Source organism: Glandiceps talaboti, chromosome 14 (genome assembly GCF_964340395.1).
Source record: "Glandiceps talaboti chromosome 14, keGlaTala1.1, whole genome shotgun sequence".
NCBI classification, from domain to species: Eukaryota; Metazoa; Hemichordata; class Enteropneusta; family Spengelidae; genus Glandiceps; species Glandiceps talaboti.
Window position 1 is genome coordinate 7,308,639 of NC_135562.1, and position 22,945 is coordinate 7,331,583.

A 22,945-nucleotide genomic window follows, 5' to 3' on the forward strand; every position below is an offset into this window, starting at 1 on the left:
ATTTAAAAAATGTTTATTCACCTGCCTACCCATGTTGTTAAAGTTATTTTTGCTATATATAACATTATTTGGCTGTTGCTATGAGCATTAGTCTTGTTGCTAGGCACATTTGCATACAATTTTTTAATATTTCTTCACTTGCCCACCCCAAAATTTTATCTTTACAAAACATAGTGGCATTTGTCTGTTGCTAAGGGCGTGGTAATGGTTGCCTGGGCCAGTTGTGTCAATATGTTCATCTACACATCCCCAAATGCATCCTCAATACATTTCACCCCAATCTGCCCCGCTAAAGATTTCTGACCAAAGTCACATTTGTATATCTTATTTGCATATCACTGACAGAATTACCATGAATCCTTCATCTACCCATTGCACTGAATATCCAAGATAAACTTCAGGCTAATCTGTCCAGTAGTTTTGGAGTTCTCATTTATTTTTTACCAAAATACGCTTTTTGACTCAAAATGCACATCTGTGATGCGATCATTTTCATTTGAACAATTTCCATCTACACATGATGAATAATGTCCCCCCCCCCATCCCCCATCAAATACCAGGGCAATTGGTCTGGCAGTTTTTTTTACACACACACACACACACACACATTTTTATGATGCCTATAACACTATTGAACTACAGTGTTCAGTTGTGCTAAAAACTGAGACAAATTGTTGAAACACTTGGATAATAACCCACAAAGTCAAAGATTTATTTCCAGTGGGGTGTCCATACATAGTGATTCAAGATAGTGTCAGGATTAGTAAAAGTCTGTATCTACTGTAAATGAGCTAGAATAACAGAAATAAGAACTAATACATTTAATGATTAAACTGTTGTCCGTATCCCTTAGTGCACTGGGCATTTACAGTACTTTGACAACTTTTTTAAAGGCAAAGATTAATATATGTGTAAAATGTTTGTTAATTGTACGTACAAAAACAAACGTTTTACATAGCTTTTTACAATGTAATGAGTTACAAACACATACTTTGACAATGTTTTTTTTCATATTGATTTTGTGAAGTCGGAAGCCATGATAAAATTGTTTTATAAATCAAAAATCGAAAATAAATACCAAATCCTCATCCACACGGCCACTTTAATTTGGTGGCAATCTAGTTATACATAATTTGTATTTTATGAACAAAACACAAAGAAAGTATGTTTTGTATTTGTAAAACATATCTTTTATTGACATATTTGTACAATTACATCAGATACCATCTAAAACTTAATCTATTGCAGCCAATGATTTGTGGTTCTCGTTTTAGTCAAATTTTTTCTTGCTTGGACTGTAGACTATGATGGAAATCACCAAAAATAGATTTAGTATTGATGTCACAGAGTATTGTATTATCACTGGAATAAAAAAAAATATATATGAAAAATCTGAGAGGAAACTTTCACAATAAGGATATGAGTCATATTAAGTAATCATCATCATCAAGTGAATATTTCTTTATATCACAAACATGATAAACGTATTCAACAATTTGTACAACATCTTATATAAACACACATTCCTGTACACAATGTTATGATAGGAAATTATTTTGACGAAGACAAATGTATTTTTTGATGAGGGGATATATGGTATCATGGTTGATAGAACGTGATAGAGGAGAGATAGACAGAGTTTAAAATCATTGCAATCTTTCCTGATCTGATCAGAGTCTCTGTACTCTGGATTACTAGGCTTCATGCTACTCTTATATAGGCATCTTAACCATAGGTAAGGCAAGTCTTAGAATCCAGTATTGGGTGTGTCATAGTCCAGTTATACAAAAAACAAAAGATTTCATTGTTTGGCCACTAGGTGTGCTGTTCACAAGCCATCTTAGAACTGCGGTGAATAGAATAGGACATATTCACCTTGACAGTGCTATCACTGCATGCAAACCTGATGTCCTGTGTAAGAGTTTGGTAGCAATTAGTTTCTGTTCAATTTTAAGTACTTCTTTTTGTTGCCCAAATTCAGAACTTTATTCAGAGGTATTATTTTTTGGTAGTATATATTCATTAACTTTGGTTTCCAGCTGAAATAAAACTGAGACTCTATCTTTTCCATATCAGATATTTTTTTGTTTGATAAAACTTATGACATTGATAATTTTTGTGGTTGTATACTTACATGGAATGTCTTGGGTTTGGATTAGGGTTGTAATAATACGTCCTGAAAATAATAAACTGTAATTAGTAATGTGTTATTTCACACCTGGAAAAAAGAAACAACAGTTTAAAATAAATTCTGAAAAAATATGCAGTTGTGAAAATTAGTAGTCTTGAAACGGCTTTCATGTCTGCCATTTATTATACAAATAGTCCTATCACAATATTAAATTGTCTTCACCACAGTCAACTTTGGATATTATCTGTGTGTGTGTGTGTGGGGGGGGGGGGGGCTCATATTATATTGGTGTGGCACCTCACACATTAGCCAATCCCTTTCATAATTTAGACCATTGAGGGCAGCATAACATGATGTAGCTTACTGTCTAATTTGTATGCTACCAACTTTACTACAGGTTCAATTTAGAAACCCTGTATATATAAGATTTCATATTTTTACAATCATTTCAAATCATGAAAACTGTTCTCAGTTTTTCTGGAACTTGTTTACCAGATGTACATATCGTTATTTTGGAATATTTCTCTCTTTTCATCAGTTCAAACAATCTGTATGATATTGAGGTGTTGTCACTTCAGACAAATCTAAAGAAACAAATCCTGTAACTGTAAATTACTTCTATTTCCCATTGTTGACAAAAATATTCAAAAAAACCAAAGAAATATAGTTTGTTACTATTTGTAAATACATGCATATGAAGTACTTTGTATTAACATTTGTGAGAGTACTTAATAAAGGTTTAGTCTTATTAACTGTGTGTAGTTGTGTCTTCATACATGTGTATATCCATCAAAAGGCACTCCGCCTGGCTTATGTACATGCTGTAGATTACTGTTCGTATACTTCAGTACATGAAGCGCATACATGAGATCTGCAGATACAGTAAATTTACGTAGATTCATGTCTATTCAACATTTTGCCCAGTGAGAGTTAGTGATAATACATTCTTGTACCATGGTCAAAGGTTCTTATAACTATAACTTACGAGTAACGATTCACCTGTTCATGTTGACAGGCTTGTTCAAACTGTCTGTTTATTGGCATTACCACTTGTGGTTGACAAAGCACCGGCGACCTAAATAGGCAAAACGTTACTCATACGTAATAAGAACCCCCTTAGTTGTGGTACAAGAACATATTATTATGATCTTTTACTGATGAACATATTTAAGCATGTTGAGGAATGCTTTTCATAGACACTAGCCCCGTCTACACGGCACTAAAAATCCTACCTGAGGTAGGATTCAGGATAGTTTGAAGCGCGTCTAGACGCAAACACTTCCTGAACCTGTCCTGAAACCGTCCTGACTTAGGACACCTTTGAGAGGTTTCCTGAAACCCTCCTGACTTCGTCCTATAGTACTGTCAGGACGGAATGTGCGACATCTACGCTGTAACCTTCCTACGTGTAGACACAAATCTATCCTACCTCAGGTAGGACTTGGGACTGCCTCAGGTAGGACGACCTACGTGTAGATGGGGCTATTGTCAGAATATTAAGAGTAAACAGAAAAATTTGTCCATTATTAAAATATTACAAAATCTTACCTGTTGCTGTCATTAAAGCCGTCATCCATGTTATCAAACTCACTTGACCAGAATCTCGGGAAGACACAATTTTCTGAAGTTGTAAGATTTTACTACTTGCTGAGATTGGAGTCACTAAACTCTGGAAAAAAGAATGAATTTATCAGTTTAGGTGAAAGTTTGAAAACAACAGTTTTGAATAGGTAAAGATGTACATGTTAGAACCTATTTTATTGGTGGCAAGGGTGCAAAAGGTATAGATAATACATTCCTAAAAGAGTGCTAAAATCCTGAATGTTTTGAGTTATACTCTTTAATACTAGTAGCGGTATTAAGATGACTGTGTGCACAAGACATTGGCCAAGTCTAAAAAGTACAGGTAAACATTTTGATATTAGAGCGCCCTCTATTGTTGAGAAAAGTTGATTACATACTAGGACACAGATGCATTACTGTCAAAGTTAAACCAACTTTTTTAACATCCATATATGTATGCTGGTCAAATTTTGTATGTAGTTATAAGTTATATCAATAAATCATTTGATCGATAATTCATGTAATTAATAAATTAATTCAAATAAAAATTAAATTAATTCAGATTAAAACACTAACCATTAGACCAGCAAGAATCCACAATGGTATTGATTCTAATGCCACAGATCCAATGAATACGAAGTATCTGGTAATTACTATATTAAGGATGAAACTCCCCTCATTTCAGTAGCGAGCGTTTTCTAGCCCTTTGGTCTAAAATGGGGTTCGTCTTTTTTGAGCTGAAGAGTCTAAAATGGGGTCCACTTTGCGTTATTTTTTATTCTGCTTGGTCTAAAATGTGGTACATTGTCCTTTACCAAATCATAACTGTCATTGATTGCCCAAAATTGCTGCTTCCTAATGAAAAAATATTTAGGTCTAAGCTTTTGACTGTTTAAAAACCAGTAATGGTCTAAAATGGGGTATTGATTTTTAGTCAAAATGGAGCCTGGGGTTTCCAGAACTGGCCACACACCCCTACCAGAACTGGTACTGCCCCGGGGGCCACACACCTCTACCAGAGCTGACAACTGATACTGCCCCCAGGGTTCTACCTTAAAGTAAGCACAGTGATTGGTTCACATTGTGAAAAATAGATAGTTATCAATTATGTCAAGTGCTAATAAGCTGCACCTGGAAGATTTGTTGAAACTGATGTGTTAAATATAATAACTGACTCGTATTTGTAGACCCTGCATAATGTTGAATGACATGGGGGTAAACATACACATATCAAATCATGTTGATTTTAAGGGTGCCCCCTAAAATCAGCAGTCATGATTGTTGGCTGAGACTAATAAATGAGCATTGAATGGCTACGTGTCATAGTCATTTTAAAGTGGCCATATGGATGAGAATTTGGTATTTATTTTGGATTTTTATTTGATAAAACAGCTTCACTATGTTTTTCTACTTGAAAAAATAATGTGAAATAACATATACTAAGTCTATGTCCATAACTCAATAAATGGCAAAACATTAAACAATGTATAAAATGTTTGTTATTGTACGTACAATAACAAACTTTTTACCCTTTTTCCCATCTTTTTGCAATGTATTGAGTTATGAACATGGACTTGGTATATGCTCTTTCGCATTATTTTTTCAAGTATAAACACATAGTGAATTTGTTTTATCAAATAAAAATCCAAAATAAATACCAAATTCTCATCCATATGGCCACTTTAACACCTTTAAAAAACTCTTGAATTTGATTGGCTGCAACCAAATCAGGTTGTACCGTACAGGATATTGGACTCTTTAGTACAGTCATGGTTTAGAAGCAGGAGAGGGCTGAATAACAGTCTATCAGATATTAAAAGGATACAGTAAACCACTGAGAGTAATTCTGGCAATGGATACATTTTGATAAAATAACACCATTTGCACCAAGATGAATTCTACAAAGAAAACAAAAGAAAGCACACAACAAACAAACAAACAGTGATTAAATTACAATGGATGATGATGATTGGTGAGACTGGTTTAAAATGATCATATATGGATGAGGATTGGGTATTTATTTTGTATTTTTAATTTATAAAACAATGTTATCATGGCATCCTACTTGAAAAGTCAATGTGAAACAACATATGCCAAGTCTGTGTTTGTAACCCAATATATTGCAAAAAGCTAAAAAAATGTGTAATAAATTATTGTACGTACAATAACAAACGTTTTACACATATATTAATCGTTCGCAATTTATTAAGTTACAAACACAGACTTCGCATATGTTGTTTCACATTGATTTCCCAAGTAGGAATTTAGCCATGATAAAATTGTTTTATAAATTAAAAATCCAAAATAAATACCCAATCCTCATCCATATGGCCACTGTACTAATACTGTCACTATTAGTTTCACCATAAAACATTTATCAAATCATTCTATGCAATAATGGTTGTCTCACATTCTGAAATCAAAATGGGAATACAGAAGTGTTATGCCCTAAAATAATGAGGTAGTGTGAAATTACTCTATAGTTACAGTATAGTTACTATATCTTAGTGTGACCCTATTTTTTTTCAATTCAATTTAAAAATAAAAAGTAAAAAAATAAAAAATCATCTTCTTCACGTTTCTCTGTATCTCCTTTTCCTCCTCTCTATTTTGTTGTTTTATTAGAGTCCTGATAACAAGCCCTTTCCCAGCTTCTCTACATAATTATCTACACAATTGACATGTTCTCAGCCCTCCCCTCCCCCACTTGAATAACTTCTGTCATGAAAAAAATGCTCTATTCATGAACAAGTGTCGTCATCGCCACCATGACTGTAGATGACAAAGACAGTCTAGCCACTTGCTTATTCTTGCCAGAGAGGGTGCTGTTTTACAAAATATTATGGGCAGGCACAATAAAAATACCTCTTTATTTTGATGTCAGAGCTGAAAATTTGGGTCTGTCTGGTAATGATTGAGAAACAGAAAAAAAAATTAAGGTCACCCTTATCATTGTGCTGTAGAAAAGAACAGCTGGCAATTCTGCAAGGCTGGCACATGATAAACATATGGTTTCCCTAAACACTAGTCAGAGTGCTCTAACCAGCTGAGCTAACATACCAACTAGTAGATAACATGAATTAATCCTGATGTGTACTTTCTTTCCTCGAGCTGGTGGTGAGAAGTCAACTCATTTTTTAAAGCTTTACCTTTCAACCCAAGGATCTAAATAGATTCACAGGTCTCCCTGGTTATAGACGTAATTAAAGTGTACATTACAAAAAAAATGTACAGTGACATTATATGCAGAATAAAATTGTTGTCATATTTTGATGTGGATATCTCAAAGTAGCCATATGGATGAATAAGGGGTATTTATTTTGGATTTTTATTCATAAAACAACTTTACTATATTTTCCTTCTCAAAAAGGGAATGTGAAAAAACATATACATGTAAGTCCTAGTTTGCAACTCAATAAATTTCCAAAAATTCAAAAAAAAGTGTAAAATGGTTATTTTACATACAACAAACTTTTCAGACACTTTGCAGCAGTTTGCAACTTACTGAGTTACAAACACAGACTTGGTATATGTGCTTTCATATTCTTTTTTTTCAATTATGAAAATATAGTAGAGTTGTTTTATGAATAAAAAAGCCAAAATAAATACCCTTTCATCATCCATATGGCCACTTTAATGGTGGTTTTGAATATTCCAACAGATGTACGGATACAAAGAGATGGCCATGCTGAATAGAATGACTTGCTAAATTCTCATTGATATCAAAATAGAATACACCTAGGCATTTTATTTTAAATACTATAACTATAAACGTCGATATTTGTGGCATCTAGAAAATTTTGTGATTTTAAAGTCTTCAAATATATCACAATAACTGATTGTTGTGAATTATCAACTCTGGCACACTGTTTATATTCAAGAAGGCATTTTAGTCACTTTTTATTTTCACTTATTTTTTATGTTTTTGTTTTCCAGCAAATTAAGTGAAAATAATTCTTCAGCAAAAATTTTCAGGTTTATAGGATAATAGATAATTATCATATTTCTTTGTTGACAACATACCTTCTGTTCTGAACAATTCTAAATGTGATTTTCTATAAGTGCATAAGTGTGTATGATATATATATATATATATATATATATATATATATATATATATATATATATATATATATATATATATATATATATATATATATATATATATATATATATATATATATATATATATATATATAGAGAGAGAGAGAGAGAGAGAGAGAGAGAGAGAGAGAGAGAGGTCTCCTTTTCTAGTTTGAATTAAATACTATTTTACAGGTACTGAAAACTGTGATGGAGATTGGCACATCAGCATATCAAGTTAAGTTTGAAAGTAAAACAATGTGTGTGTTAATATACTAAGTAATATATGGTGTTTTTTTACCTTGTATATTTATAAAGATCCATTCTGCATACGATATTATGGGATAGTCATTAGCATACTGGTACATAAGAATAACTGTGTACCTGTCAACAATAATAACAAACATGATGACTACATATGGTATGAAGATAACTCTATCAATATTTTAGATGTATCAGATGTTAATTGTTACCCAAAACACAAATTTCAGTTTGAAAGAATAATTAACAGTTTACTTATATTTTACCCTTCACTATCACTTGTAGTCACTGGCAAAACTCCTACCATATTAACTGGTGGGATACTGTATCTTCATACTACATGAATGAAAGGACTATTGTTACATATTACTATTAGACTACAGTATCACAGTGGTTAGTATGGTAGGAGTTTTGCCTGTGGCTGCTGGTTTTTAGACAAGTAATAGTGAACAGTAAAATAAAAGTAACCTATAAGGCCTAAATAAAAAAATTGTGTAGTTTCGATTACACTCATTTTTAGAATAGGTGGGTAGGCAGATTTTTTATTTTATTTTTTTTCATATGCATGTGTCTAGTTCAGGTAGTTATGTTTTCCATTGTTTTCCATATGGTCTCTGTGATATTGGTTTCTTTTCATCAGATGTACAGCCATTACAGATTGGAAGAATAGTTTTATATTGTCTTTTTTAGGTTGATGTCAGTTCCACATCCACTATTTCTTGCAAGACTTCACAATTTTCATGTTTTTATTATGTTTTTCTCAAATATTTTTAAAAAAAAAGTTTAGGGTCAGTGTGAAAAAACTATGTGGGGTCGGGTAACCAGAACCTAACAATATTTTTTATTTGGCCTAATTTGGAAACAAAATGACAAAAAATACTTTACAAGTGACAGACCATGTCCCTTTAAAAAAATTTCCAGTAACTTTGTAGTATAATATACATTCCATAGCATTATATTTTATATCTGTACCTATGTTGTTTTGAAAATAAGAACAGAAACTGTCATGACCTTAAAATATTTTGAATTTATAATTCTCATAAAATAGACTTTCATGATATGAAAATTTATCATCTCATACTGATATTACTTCTTGTTTTATTCCTGAGTACCAGTTAAAAAGAAATTACACCTACTGATTTTCAAAAATATACATTTAATGTACAGGTAATGGGAAAAAATACATTAAATGCATATTTTTGACAATTAGTAGGTGTACTTTATCTTTAACTGGTACTTGGGAAAATTATGAGAAGTGGTCTCTAGCGTACACTACTACACTATTTCAGCTATCCTAACTGTAGTCTACCTGTAGACTTGAAGGACTAATGCTACTGCACTATCTCAGCTATCCTAACTGTAGCCTACCTGTAGACTTGAAGGACTATCACTACTACACTATTTCGCTATCCTAACTGTAGCCTACCTGTAGACTTGAAGGACTAACACTACTACACTATTTCAGCTATCCTAACTGTAGTCTACTTGTAGACTTGAAGGACTATCACTACTACACTATTTCAGCTATCCTAACTGTAGCCTACCTGTAGACTTGAAGGACTAACACTACTACACTATTTCAGCTATCCTACTGTAGCCTACCTGTAGACTTGAAGGACTATCACTACTACACTATTTCAGCTATCCTAACTGTAGCCTACCTGTAGACTTGAAGGACTATCACTACTACACTATTTCAGCTATCCTAACTGTAGTCTACCTGTAGACTTGAAGGACTAACACTACTACACTATTCAGCTATCCTAACTGTAGTCTACCTGTAGACTTGAATGACTAACACTACTACACTATTCCACTATCCTAACTGTAGCCTACCTGTAGACTTGAAGGACTATCACTACTACACTATTTCAACTATCCTAACTGTAGCCTACCTGTAGACTTGAAGGACTAACACTACTACACTATTTCAGCTATCCTAACTGTAGTCTACTTGTAGACTTGAAGGACTATCACTACTAACACTATTTCAGCTATCCTAACTGTAGTCTACCTGTAGACTTGAAGGACTAACACTACTACACTATTTCAGCTATTCTAACTGTAGTCTACCTGTAGACTTGAAGGACTATCACTACTACACTATTTCAGCTATCCTAACTGTAGTCTACCTGTAGACTTGAAGGACTAACACTACTACACTATTTCAGCTATCCTAACTGTAGTCTACCTGTAGACTTGAAGGACTATCACTACTACACTATTTCAGCTATCCTAACTGTAGTCTACCTGTAGACTTGAAGGACTAACACTACTACACTATTCCACTATCCTAACTGTAGTCTACCTGTAGACTTGAAGGACTATCACTACTACACTATTTCAGCTATCCTAACTGTAGCCTACCTGTAGACTTGAAGGACTATCACTACTACACTATTTCAGCTATCCTAACTGTAGTCTACCTGTAGACTTGAAGGACTAACACTACTACACTATTTCAGCTATCCTAACTGTAGTCTACTTGTAGACTTGAAGGACTAACACTACTACACTATTTCAGCTATTCTAACTGTAGTCTACCTGTAGACTTGAAGGACTATCACTACTACACTATTTCAGCTATCCTAACTGTAGTCTACCTGTAGACTTGAAGGACTATCACTACTACACTATTTCAGCTATCCTAACTGTAGTCTACCTGTAGACTTGAAGGACTAACACTACTACACTATTCCACTATCCTAACTGTAGTCTACCTGTAGACTTGAAGGACTATCACTACTACACTATTTCAGCTATCCTAACTGTAGCCTACCTGTAGACTTGAAGGACTATCACTACTACACTATTTCAGCTATCCTAACTGTAGCCTACCTGTAGTCTCGAACTATTTCAGCTATCCTTTAGCCTACCTGTAGTCTTGAAAGACTACCACTACTATATCATTTCAGTTATTACTATTTCTGGAATCAAGTTACTATATTATTCGTGAAGACTAAGGACTGATATCTCTAACGTTTTTCACTGAAATTGTCACTGGCAGAAACTACATGTAGGCATACAAAAGTTGAGTTGACACTGACATCAATTAATCATCTTTTATCTGAGAATGAAACACGACTTCTGTATGAATTTTTGGTCTAAAAATAGAACTTGATAAAAAAAAAACATGATAGAACTTGATAAAAAACAAAAACATGATAGAACTTGATAAAAAAAAACATGATGCTATCTGCATATACTGTGAAATGAAATAGCATTTTATAAATGATACCAAAACATGAATATACATGATTGTAATATCAATAAATTATATAGCAATAATTAATATGACTGCTGTACTAGTATTTGGTCTAAAAATAGAATTTGACAAACATAGTGCTATCCGTATATGATAAGATAGGGAAATGAAACAGCGTTTTTATAAAAGATACCAAAACATAAGTCTACATAAGTATAAATATATAATAAATAGCATTAATAAAATGATGTATAATTAACTTTCAAATATTTTTTCCATTTAAATACCTATAGTAATGATCTTTGTAGGGGTGTTGAAAAAAAAATGTATATTAAGTATAAATAATTAAAGGGGCACAAGCTGAGTTTATACATGTTTAGGTGTAGTTTTTACTGTATATTTCAAAAGTACTCACAGTGTTGTATTTACTGAAGCACACTTAACCATCACTTGTAATTAACTGAACTCAAACCTGGTATTAAGATATAACTTATAAACGATCCGATGACGTAATTTATCATACATACCAAAAAATGTTCAGGAAATTACTACTATGCAGTCAACTGTTCTAACAATGCCAGAAAAGAATTGTAATATCATAGACAACATGCATTGACATTAATATTACTAGAATAGTTTACTTGAGGTTTTACGTAAAGTATTTTCACTTGAGGAAAAAGTTTATAAACTCACTTTGTGCCACTTTAATGTTCAGTGTACGTGTCTTTGAACAAAAATACATAAAATACACACACCAATCCTGTTTACATTCAATAATTTCTAGGATTAAAGAATGATTCTAAAGTCATTGATCGGCTTCAAATGAATTTCACATCTACCCACAGACATGTTACTTTCATAGGTTTTTGAACAGTGGTATATTTCATGAAAATTAGTCCAAAAATATTGTTCATAAATACTATTTATTCAAACATTATAATGCAAGTATTAAACATAACTAGGGGTCAGTCTGAGGTTGATGAATTATTTAGGACCACCTCTAAAACTTAGTATTTAAATGGTGCATTTAGAACTTTTACTTCATGGTGACTGTGATCTAAGAGGGTATAACCACCCCCCCCCCCCATAAATTTACATTATACACAGATGGATCCATAAACACAAAGATTATTTGCAATACATCTATCGTTATTAATATTTGCCAAAATTATCAAGATAATTTTTTTTTTAATTTTTGAGTTGATAAGTTATTAACACATGCAGTCAAGATTGTGGCTGATGGTAATTTGCTGTAATTTATCCTTACCCAAACCATTCCAGTAACACGCTTGTTGTACTGACGCCCTTTGTACTTCTGTTTTTGAAAATCGTCCATATCTGTGGAACTTTTAAGACGATACAGGGAACCACGCAAAACAGATTAAGACATTGCAGAACCACGCCCCCTACCGGAGCCTGACTAGTATCCATGCTATTCGACGTTCGCTCTTTTATCAATTTCGACTGTCTTCGATGCCTTATCTGTTTCCAGTCGCCTATTTACGTAGCAGCCAGCACAATTTGATCGACAGCGGACCAGTGGACACTTGTTTGTGCCATTCCGGGGTACTAAATATTGGCAAACATAAATTCGCGTACACGACCTGAGAACACCATGTTGTATCCCCCTGTTCAACTTTAACCTCTGCACAAGTAACGTAAACTACGAGATTTCAAGAGACTTGACAGTCCATCACATCATATCCCCACATAACCTGGTCTGTGTCTTGTAATTCAAACTGTGGCTTCAAGGTAAGGTAAATTACAATTACAATTTCACGGAAGTGTTTGCTGTATTTCTCCTTTGTCATGCGTGACTTATTTTCAGATTTGTCATTCGTTTTGCATAAATCTTGCACGCGAACAATATTGAATGAATGGAGCTAGCCTTCTGATGATAATGATCTGGGAATGAAACAACGTTGTGTATTATGCCGACTGATGACTTCTCAGCGAGCACGTTTACAAATTACATATCCGTGTCAGAACTGGGAAGTGCGAGTCGAGCATTATTAGGAAATCATTACCTTATTCTTATCTACAGATAGCGAAAAGTAGTTACGTTCGTATCAGATATTAATGAACGATCGATGTATAAGGCCAACATCAACCGGGTGTGTAGCAATCAGAGATTGCGGACATCGACGGCGCTATTGTCAAGGGCAACAGAGACGATGTACGTACGTGATGAGACGTGATTACAGCGTACGGTACATTGTGGTTGTCGATATTGTGTGAGTTTTACGCAAATGGGAATGCCCTTGTCCTGATAATGAGGTGTGAGGTGTGCTTTTCATCACCGTTATAGTACACAACAATCACATTCATACATATAACGGGTACATCAATCTCAGCTACCATACGCGACGTTTTATCGCCAACAGCTGGCAAATGAAAAAAAATGTGTAATTTGCAACCATCAACCATTGAATGAAGACATAAGCAGTGGCGAAGGAATTGCCCCCGGGCGAGATATGAGATGCATGAGCGGCTTTTGTTGAGCCTAGCCGTCAGTGTCAACACACGAACCCAACTCTGACGTGTTCTGTTTGAAACACACTACACCATGTCGGATAATACAACTCGTCTTGACATTTAGCTGTTATTATTAAAAGGGCACAAAATGTTCACGTATTCATGTTCCCTAACACAATAAACAATATTATGCAAGGGTACAACAAGTCAAATAGTTTGTAAAGGTAAATAAATCTGAAGAAAAAATATGCTGACAATTTTAGTGATATATTTGAAGTTCTCTGTAGGCTGCAATAGGGATGTTCCTTCCTAGCTGCAATAATATTGTAGCGTTTGCTGTGATTTTGAGGGGCTTTTCTGCTGTTTTTTTGTGGTTTTTCTCATTCAGATGTTTAACTGGAAGCAAATGCTACAATTCCTGTAAATAGACAGAAGCGATTCAGGTCTCAATTTCAAAGTTGGGTGAATTTTTCTGCTAAATTACACCGTACCTGCCAAAAAATCAAACATTTCCTAACTTGAACATTAATTACGAAGCCTTCAAGATGTAAGAAATGCTCAGAGGTACCCCAATCCTGTCAAAATTGGCAAAAAAAGCAACGTATGCAGCATTTTGAAATGGGTATCTCGGTCACGTTTTCAGCGTGATCTCGCTTATTTGTGTTTATGTTACAGGAATTGTAGCGCTTGCTTCCAGTTAAACATTGGAACGACAAAAAGCATAAAATCAGCAGAAGAGTCTGAGGGAATTGCCTGACTTGTAATTGACAAAGTGACATCATATTTGTTGACAAGTTGTTGTTTGAATGACAATAAAGGTCTAAAACAACCATAACCTTAATACTTTTTATTGAGGGCAAACTTTATATAAATTGTACCATAAAACCTTTGAGCAAAACAGGAATAGTTGTCAACAACTGTCTGTATTTTTGCTGGTACAGAAAGAAACATGGTTGAGCTCCATCCATATGACAATGAATGTGACATCATTTCCCTGGATGAGGTCAATGAAATATATTTATCAATTTGACCTACATGTCGTATATTGAAAAGGAACATTAAGTAGCCTAGTATTGTGTGATATATGTGTAACCATTGTATAATATGACAAGAAAACACTAGAAAACATGACTTCTGTCCAGGGACCGTTATTTTTACCTACTTATTCCAGGTAAACAGAAACTGAAATGTACTGAATTAAGTCTCACAAATGTGACCCCCTATCTTGGCTGGCATTGACAAAGTATTCACCTCATCCACAAATTTCTGCAAGGATGATATGTGTAAATGACCGCTGAAGGCCAAGTTTTCAATCCCATGTTCTCACATTAGTGTCATGTGATCAGAGACATCATAACCCTGATTACTTAGACCTAGAAAGAAAAAAATTGTTTGGTTCAGGTTACCTGACCCACACCTAGTTTTTCATGCCAATCCTAAACTTTTTTTTTACATATTCAAGAAAAAAATAATAAAATTGCGAAAATTGTGAAGTTTCGCAAGAAATAGTAGATGCGAAAACTGATAATGTGATATTAGCTTAAAAAGACAATATAAAGATGTTCTTCTAAACTGCAATGGTTGTACATCTGATGAGAAGAAGCCAAAAATACAGAGACCATATGGAAAACAAGTGAACTAGACACTCGCATATGGAAAAACATATATATACAAATGTATATATAAAATACCCGGTAAAATAGAAAATCTGCCTACCCCACCTATTCTAAAATTGAGCGTAATCGGAACCACACAATATTTTTTTGTTAGGCCTTAAAAGGAGTACGAAAGATCATAACACTAGTGATTCAGGCCAAGGTTCTCATCTTAGTGTAATCTCATCAGTGGAGCTAAAAGGAGTACAAGAAATCATAACACTAGTGAATACTGATTCATTCCAGGTTCTCACATTAGTTAGTATAATCTCATGAGTGGAGCCAAAAGGAGCACAAGAGATCATAACACGTTAGTGATTCAGGCCAAGGTTATCACATTAGTTAGTATAAAGTTATCTCATCAGTGGAGCTAAAAGGAGTACAAGAGATCATAACACGTTAGTGATTCAGTTCAATGTTCTCACATTAGTTAGTATAAAGTTATCTCATCAGTGGAGCTAAAAGGAGTACAAGAGATCATAACACGTTAGTAATTCAGTTCAATGTTATCACATTAGTTAGTATAAAGTTATCTCATCAGTGGAGCTAAAAGGAGTACAAGAGATCATAACACGTTAGTGATTCAGTTCAATGTTATCACATTAGTTAGTATAAAGTTATCTCATCAGTGGAGCTAAAAGGAGTACAAGAGATCATAACACGTTAGTGATTCAGTTCAATGTTATCACATTAGTTAGTATAAAGTTATCTCATCAGTGGAGCTAAAAGGAGTACAAGAGATCATAACACGTTAGTGATTCAGTTCAATGTTATCACATTAGTTAGTATAAAGTTATCTCATGAGTGGAGCCAAAAGGAGTACAAGAGATCATAACACGTTAGTGATTCAGTTCAATGTTATCACATTAGTTAGTATAAAGTTATCTCATCAGTGGAGACAAAAGGAGTACAAGAGATCATAACACTACTGATTCAGTCATAGTTTCTCACGTTAGTTAGTATTATCTCATCAGTGGAGCTAAAAGGAGTACGAAAGATCATAACACTAGTGATTCAGGCCAAGGTTCTCATCTTAGTGTAATCTCATCAATGGAGCTAAAAGGAGTACAAGAGATCAACACTGGTGAATAATGTTTCAGTCCTAGTTTCTCACATTAGTTAGTATTATCTCATGAGTGGAGCTAAAAGGAGTACATAGGATTATTCTTTTGTTCAGAGGACCAACTTTTGTACAACTCTACCAGACAACTGTTTTTTACACCTTGATTTTAATCCTAACCCAAAGTGGGCTGTATAAGTAGGGATTTCAAACCCAGATTCTCACATTTATATATAAATACTATCTTAATCACAGAGTCATAAAGATTACGTTAGTCTGGTTCTAAACTGGTACAGTATTACGTATTAAAAACTTCATTACACTTTTCCAGTCTAGTCAAGACCATTATTCAAACACATATTTCTGTGTTCCCCCCACAACCGTGTTCATATAATCATGATGATGTCACCATGTCCCCACGTGATTTTAGTTTAAACAGACTGGAGGTGGAGTCCTGGTTGAACATTTGCATATCGGTGCAGTCCTAGAAACTGCTGATACAGCTGTATCAAATGAATATTAATGAGTGATGACGACAGCCTGGATCAGTTTGTGATGGATTACTACTGACATGCGCCCTTTGCGCTTCCCTCACTACAGGGGAGCACCACAATTTAACACCTTTCATAACGGTCTTGACTAGACTAGACTGGAGCAGTGTAATGAAGTTTTTAATACGTAATACACTGTACCAGTTTAGAACTAGACTAAGATTACATAACATCATTCATTAGTTCTAGATCAACTTTTTCTCTTTTGCTGCCCGACAGCTATTTTGTCACATCTTAATTCCAAACTGGGCTTTTATATGGACACAGTGCTTGATTTCAATATTAAGGAACCGATATTGTCAATACTTAAACTCAACTTTAATTTTCTGTCTGCTTGGCCATAGATTTGTAATCATACTTCTGACGTAAATCCAGATTTTATCGTATTCAGTAATCATTCTTTCAAAATTGAAACATGAAGCAGTATTTATAATTCAGGGATGTTGTAAAATACCTGTCAACGTTTAGAAGAAGTGTAATAAAAATGTTTGGTTAAGTGACTCTAAAGTCTTACTTTTCTGACTCAATGTTTTGTGAAATTATTTTGGTTGCAAAAGTTTTGGTACTAGACTAAAAGTTTTTGTGTATAAAAACAAGATGAGTTTACTGGTGTTATTCATATATATATATTTATATCTCCTATCTTTAACGAAGTAATTAATCAGTCGTTGGCTATTAAGTAGTCTTTATTTTGGTCGTCTCGGTTACCCAGATTCTACGAGACCATGCAGACAAGAGTCTGGGGGAAACATAATCCCAAAGTGACTGCACCAGATTGCTCTACCAGAGCATTGCATTCTGGGGGATACTTCACATCCAACATTGCATGCTGATCAATTCAGGTCCCTTCACAATAGGCTTGCATGTCTCCAGCAACTGCTACATCTTAATTGCAAGGAACGGGCTTCGTAAGCCACTTTTTCATAACTTGAAGATATGTACTGCACTGACTGCCAGTTTTAGATGATGTACACAAATGGGTTGGATTAATATACCATTGGCAGAACAGGTTGGAACAGCAGAGACTTGTATTACATTTTATGGTTTGATAAGAACAGTTTTATGGACTCTTTATGTGTACATGAAATGTCAGGGGAACTTCTAATTTGTTTGTCAACATGAACTATTATGTAAAGTGGCCGTAAAACTGTTCTCATCAAATGATGAAATGTAATAAAAAAAGTTAAGACACTGTAGTCTCAACATGACTGCCAAGTGTTATTAATCCAATTCATTTGTTTACTTTCCCTGTTTGTAACAGGTTCCATTTGTCAATGGTCTGGTGTCAGCAGTTGTAATTGGTTGTCCAGAAATCTGTCAGAGTTATATAATACTTCAATCTAGCACAGATAATTACAAGTCTGTGATGATGAAAAAACATGGCGTTCTGTCTGGTGTGCTTTGATTACTTCTTGTGTCCATGTCAAGGGCTTACAGTGCCCTCATCTCATTAACGTGAGATCTCATCTATTTCCACTTGCATTACATTGAAAGGTGAATAATCTAGACTTATAGACAAGGAACTGATCACTTCTATGACCTGTGTGACCACTTTCATGACCTCAGATCGACCCACATCCGGATGTTCCTGGGGGCACTTTTAGAAAAGTATGCAATCTGAACAAGAGTTTAAAATCGTTTCAGTGTTTCACACTTTGGAAGTCAGAAAAAAATGTAAAGCTTTTAGATGAAAGTTTTGATCTTATTGAAGAGGTATTGCAGCAATTACTAGGAATACATCTGGACAGTTGGTGGCATGTTTTTAATTCAATGGAATTTTTTCAAAAATAACATTTGACATACTACACCAGGGTCACACAAAGGTCGTGTAAGTTGACTATTGATGAGTATCTACTTTGATATTGAATAGAAAAGATATTTTTTGTTTTTCTACTTAAAACACAGTTTATATCAAGCACTCACTGTTAGAAATCACATCTTGCATCTAGCAAACACTTTGTTTTTTAAAATTAAATGCCCACAATTGATAAGATTCTCATATGACAGACCACTATTATATCAATATGTTTAGGACTAACTTTTCCTATTAATCTACCAAATAATTTTCCTTCTTACCAAATTTATAATCCCTAGTAATGCAATATATCTCTTCAATGTTGGAATGTTAATCATTATACCATGCACCATCCAAAAATATGGAATTTATACCCAGGTTGTTCTTCTATGTCACAATAACACATGTCTACATCACCGGTTCTGCTGTGTTTCGAAATATGAGTCAAAATGTTCAAAACTGCCATTACTTTCCCAGATTTTCTGTGATATTATTACTAGTGGTGGTATAATTATGTTATTCTCCAATATTTTACTTCATTCAGCCGGAAAATACTGGTGATCTAATGGTTTTGTCACAACACGTCTAGCGACGTGTAGTGACAAAGACCCCTTAGGTCGTTCATATTTTCCTTGGCTGAACGAAGAAAAATATTGAGAAATAACATAATATTATGTGCTACTAACAAGGATAGTAGATGAGATAACCTCAATTATCTTTTGATTATTCATATTTATCAGAAAATTTATAAAAAAATAACCATTAACATTAATATTAATATTAATATTTATATCAATATTATTATTATTCATAAGGAGCAGATATATATCTAATCATATAATTTGATATAACAAGATATATGCATCCTAAGATTATATTATAGAATAATTTTATCATGTAATGTAATATAAAATAGTAAGTATATTATATAAAACAATATTTGAAATATAGTATAGTGTGATAATAATATAATATATAGTATGAATTAATATATGATATACGATATATAGTATATAAATATATATTAGATAGTATATTATGATATTTTAATTTTGATGTGATGTGATGTAAGTGTATACTTTATATAAATCATATTTAACTACAATATTATGATTTGTATTTGGATAATCTGATACACATATTGTTTACGATTTTATATTCAATGTGTTGTTGTTTATTTTTACAAACATATAACGTGATAAACAAATAAATATTGATCTTTGAATACTACTTTACCAGAAATGTTTGAATATATTCTATCTTTGAGCCTCAGTATTCAAGTCTTCATCATTTTAGTGCACAGTACTGATTGAAGTATTTTGTAACTATATTAGCCTGGATACCAACATAGTTTCTAACTAAACCACGTCTAGTCAAAGTCCCTCAATCAGCACAAAAAGGTGTTCATCCAATCAGTGAACCCCAGCTGCTTTAGTGATGTAAACAGTATATAAGTAGCATCCTGAGCTGATGAATATATCATATTTGGACATTACATAACTGCCCCAATAAACACCAACTTTAGGAGGGACTGTTATTGGTTAGAATTTTGTGATTGATTAACAAAGACATGATGTCAATGACTGTGTGGGTGGCTGTGGATGAATTGATTTTAAATTGCATCTCATGCATCTCAGGACTTCTAGAATAATGACTAGACTGTCGAGTGTAGGTGTAAATTGATATGATATAGGAACTAGACTATAACGATACCAGTTGAATAGATATGTCTTCATTGTAATTGCATATCATATGAAGATATAATTCTGATTGCTTCTAAAAAATGCAAAATGTTCTGTTGATTAAAAAGAATAAGTTGATCTATTTAATAAGTAGGTAATAAAGAAGATATATATTAAATATAAATGATTTTGTAGTAAGTAGTCTGAAATATAATAAATACATAAATATCTAAGTTCAGAAATATTACCATTTTGTCGCTATCTTTTAAGAAATTCATAAAGTAAGGTTGCAATGACCTTATTGAGGCTGAGGAATCATGGGAAGATGTTTTGTGTTGTCTTGGGAAAACACTGTTATTTTGGGAAGACACCTTGTATTGTCTTGGGAAGACATTTTATGTTGTCTTGGAAGACACTTTGTATTGTCTTGGAAAGACACCTTGTATTGTCTTAGGAAGACATTTTATGTTTTCTTGGAAGACACTTTGTGTTGTCTTGGGAAGACACTTAGTGTTGTCTTGGGAAGACACCTTGTGTTGTCGTGGGAAGACACTTTGTGTTGTCGTGGGAAGACACTTTGGGTTAAGTATTGGGAAGACACTTTGTGTTGTCTTGGGAAGACAGTTTGGGTTAAGTATTGGGGAGACACTGTGTTGTCTTGGGAAGACAGTTTGGGTTAAGTATTGGGGAGACAGTTTGGGTTAAGTATTGGGGAGACACTTTGTGTTAGGTATTTGGGAGACACTTTGTGTTGTCGTGGGAAGACACTGTGTTGTCGTGGGAAGACACTTTGGGTTAAGTATTGGCAAGACACTTTGTGTTGTCTTGGGAAGACACTTTGGGTTAAGTATTGGGAAGACACTTTGTGTTGTCTTGTGAAGACACTTTGGGTTAAGTATTGGGGAGACAGTTTGGGTTAAGTATTGGGAGGACACTTTGTGTTGTCTTGGGAAGACAGTTTGGGTTAAGTATTGGGAAGACACTTTGTGTTGTCTTGGGAAGACAGTTTGGGTTAAGTATTGGGGAGACACTTTAAGTTGTCTTGGGAAGACACTTTGGGTTAAGTATTGGGGAGACACTTTGTGTTGTCTTGGGAAGACAGTTTGGGTTAAGTATTGGGGAGACACTTTGGGTTAAGTATTGGGGAGACACTTTGTGTTGTCCTGGGAAGACAGTTTGGGTTAAGTATTGGGGAGACACTTTGTGTTGTCTTGGGAAGACACTTTGGGTTAAGTATTGGGGAGACACTTTGTGTTGTCTTGGGAAGACACTTTGGGTTAAGTATTGGGGAGACACTTTGTGTTGTCTTGGGAAGACAGTTTGGGTTAAGTATTGGGGAGACACTTTGTGTTGTCTTGGGAAGACACTTTGGGTTAAGTATTGGGAAGACACTTTGTGTTGTCTTGGGAAGACAGTTTGGGTTAAGTATTGGGAAGACACTTTGTGTTGTCTTGGGAAGACAGTTTGGGTTAAGTATTGGGGAGACAGTTTGGGTTAAGTATTGGGGAGACACTTTGTGTTAGGTATTTGGGAGACACTTTGTGTTGTCGTGGGGATGACACTTTGGGTTAAGTACTGGGAAGACACTTTGTGTTGTCGTGGGAAGACACTTTGGGTTAAGTATCGGGGAGACACTTTGTGTTGTCTTGGGAAGACAGTTTGGGTTAAGTATTGGGGAGACACTTTGTGTTAGGTATTTGGGAGACACTTTGTGTTGTCTTGGGATGACACTTTGGGTTAAGTACTGGGAAGACACTGTGTTGTCGTGGGAAGACACTTTGGGTTAAGTATTGGGGAGACACTTTGTTTTGTCTTGGGAAGACAGTTTGGGTTAAGTATTGGGAAGACACTTTGTTTTGTCTTGGGAAGACAGTTTGGGTTAAGTATTGGGAAGACACTTTGGGTTAAGTATTGGGAAGACACTTTGTGTTGTCTTGGGAAGACAGTTTGGGTTAAGTATTGGGAAGACACTTTGTGTTGTCTTGGGAAGACACTTTGGGTTAAGTATTGGGAGAAACTTTGTGTTGTCTTGGGAAGACAGTTTGGGTTAAGTATTGGGGAGACAGTTTGGGTTAAGTATTGGGGAGACACTTTGTGTTAGGTATTTGGGAGACACTTTGTGTTGTCTTGGGGATGACACTTTGGGTTAAGTACTGGGAAGACACTTTGTGTTGTCGTGGGAAGACACTTTGGGTTAAGTATTGGGGAGACACTTTGTTTTGTCTTGGGAAGACAGTTTGGGTTAAGTATTGGGAAGACACTTTGTTTTGTCTTGGGAAGACAGTTTGGGTTAAGTATTGGGAAGACACTTTGGGTTAAGTATTGGGAAGACACTTTGTGTTGTCTTGGGAAGACAGTTTGGGTTAAGTATTGGGAAGACACTTTGTGTTGTCTTGGGAAGACAGTTTGGGTTAAGTATTGGGAAGACACTTTGTGTTGTCTTGGGAAGACACTTTGGGTTAAGTATTGGGAAGACAGTTTGGG

General features: G+C 34.5%; 2 protein-coding genes across 3 annotated transcripts in view; one reads left to right on the forward strand and one right to left on the reverse strand.

Moving 5' to 3' along the window:
• Window positions 1-1,227: 1,227 nt before the first annotated feature.
• LOC144445972 (solute carrier family 66 member 3-like) lies at window positions 1,228-12,874 on the reverse strand. Of its 2 annotated transcripts, XM_078135625.1 has the most exons (8): window positions 12,511-12,874; window positions 8,079-8,161; window positions 5,520-5,592; window positions 4,271-4,337; window positions 3,680-3,800; window positions 2,135-2,176; window positions 1,876-1,911; window positions 1,285-1,362 (listed from the first exon to the last, which is right to left on the reverse strand). In XM_078135625.1, coding segments are annotated over exons 1-7 (552 nt in total). In that variant the 5' UTR covers window positions 12,675-12,874; the 3' UTR covers window positions 1,285-1,362; window positions 1,876-1,909. The 2 variants fall into 2 exon arrangements, with proteins under 2 accessions (XP_077991750.1, XP_077991751.1); XM_078135624.1 differs by lacking the exon at window positions 1,876-1,911 and having other exon boundaries at window positions 1,228-1,362.
• Window positions 12,875-12,918: 44 nt separating this feature from the next.
• Window positions 12,919-22,945, forward strand: part of LOC144445460 (neurocalcin homolog) — a 158,496-nt gene continuing 148,469 nt past the window's right edge. Inside the window, exon 1 of the mRNA XM_078135017.1 lies at window positions 12,919-12,995. The gene's annotated coding sequence lies outside the window, so the exon portion shown is untranslated. The remainder of the gene's footprint in view (window positions 12,996-22,945) is intronic.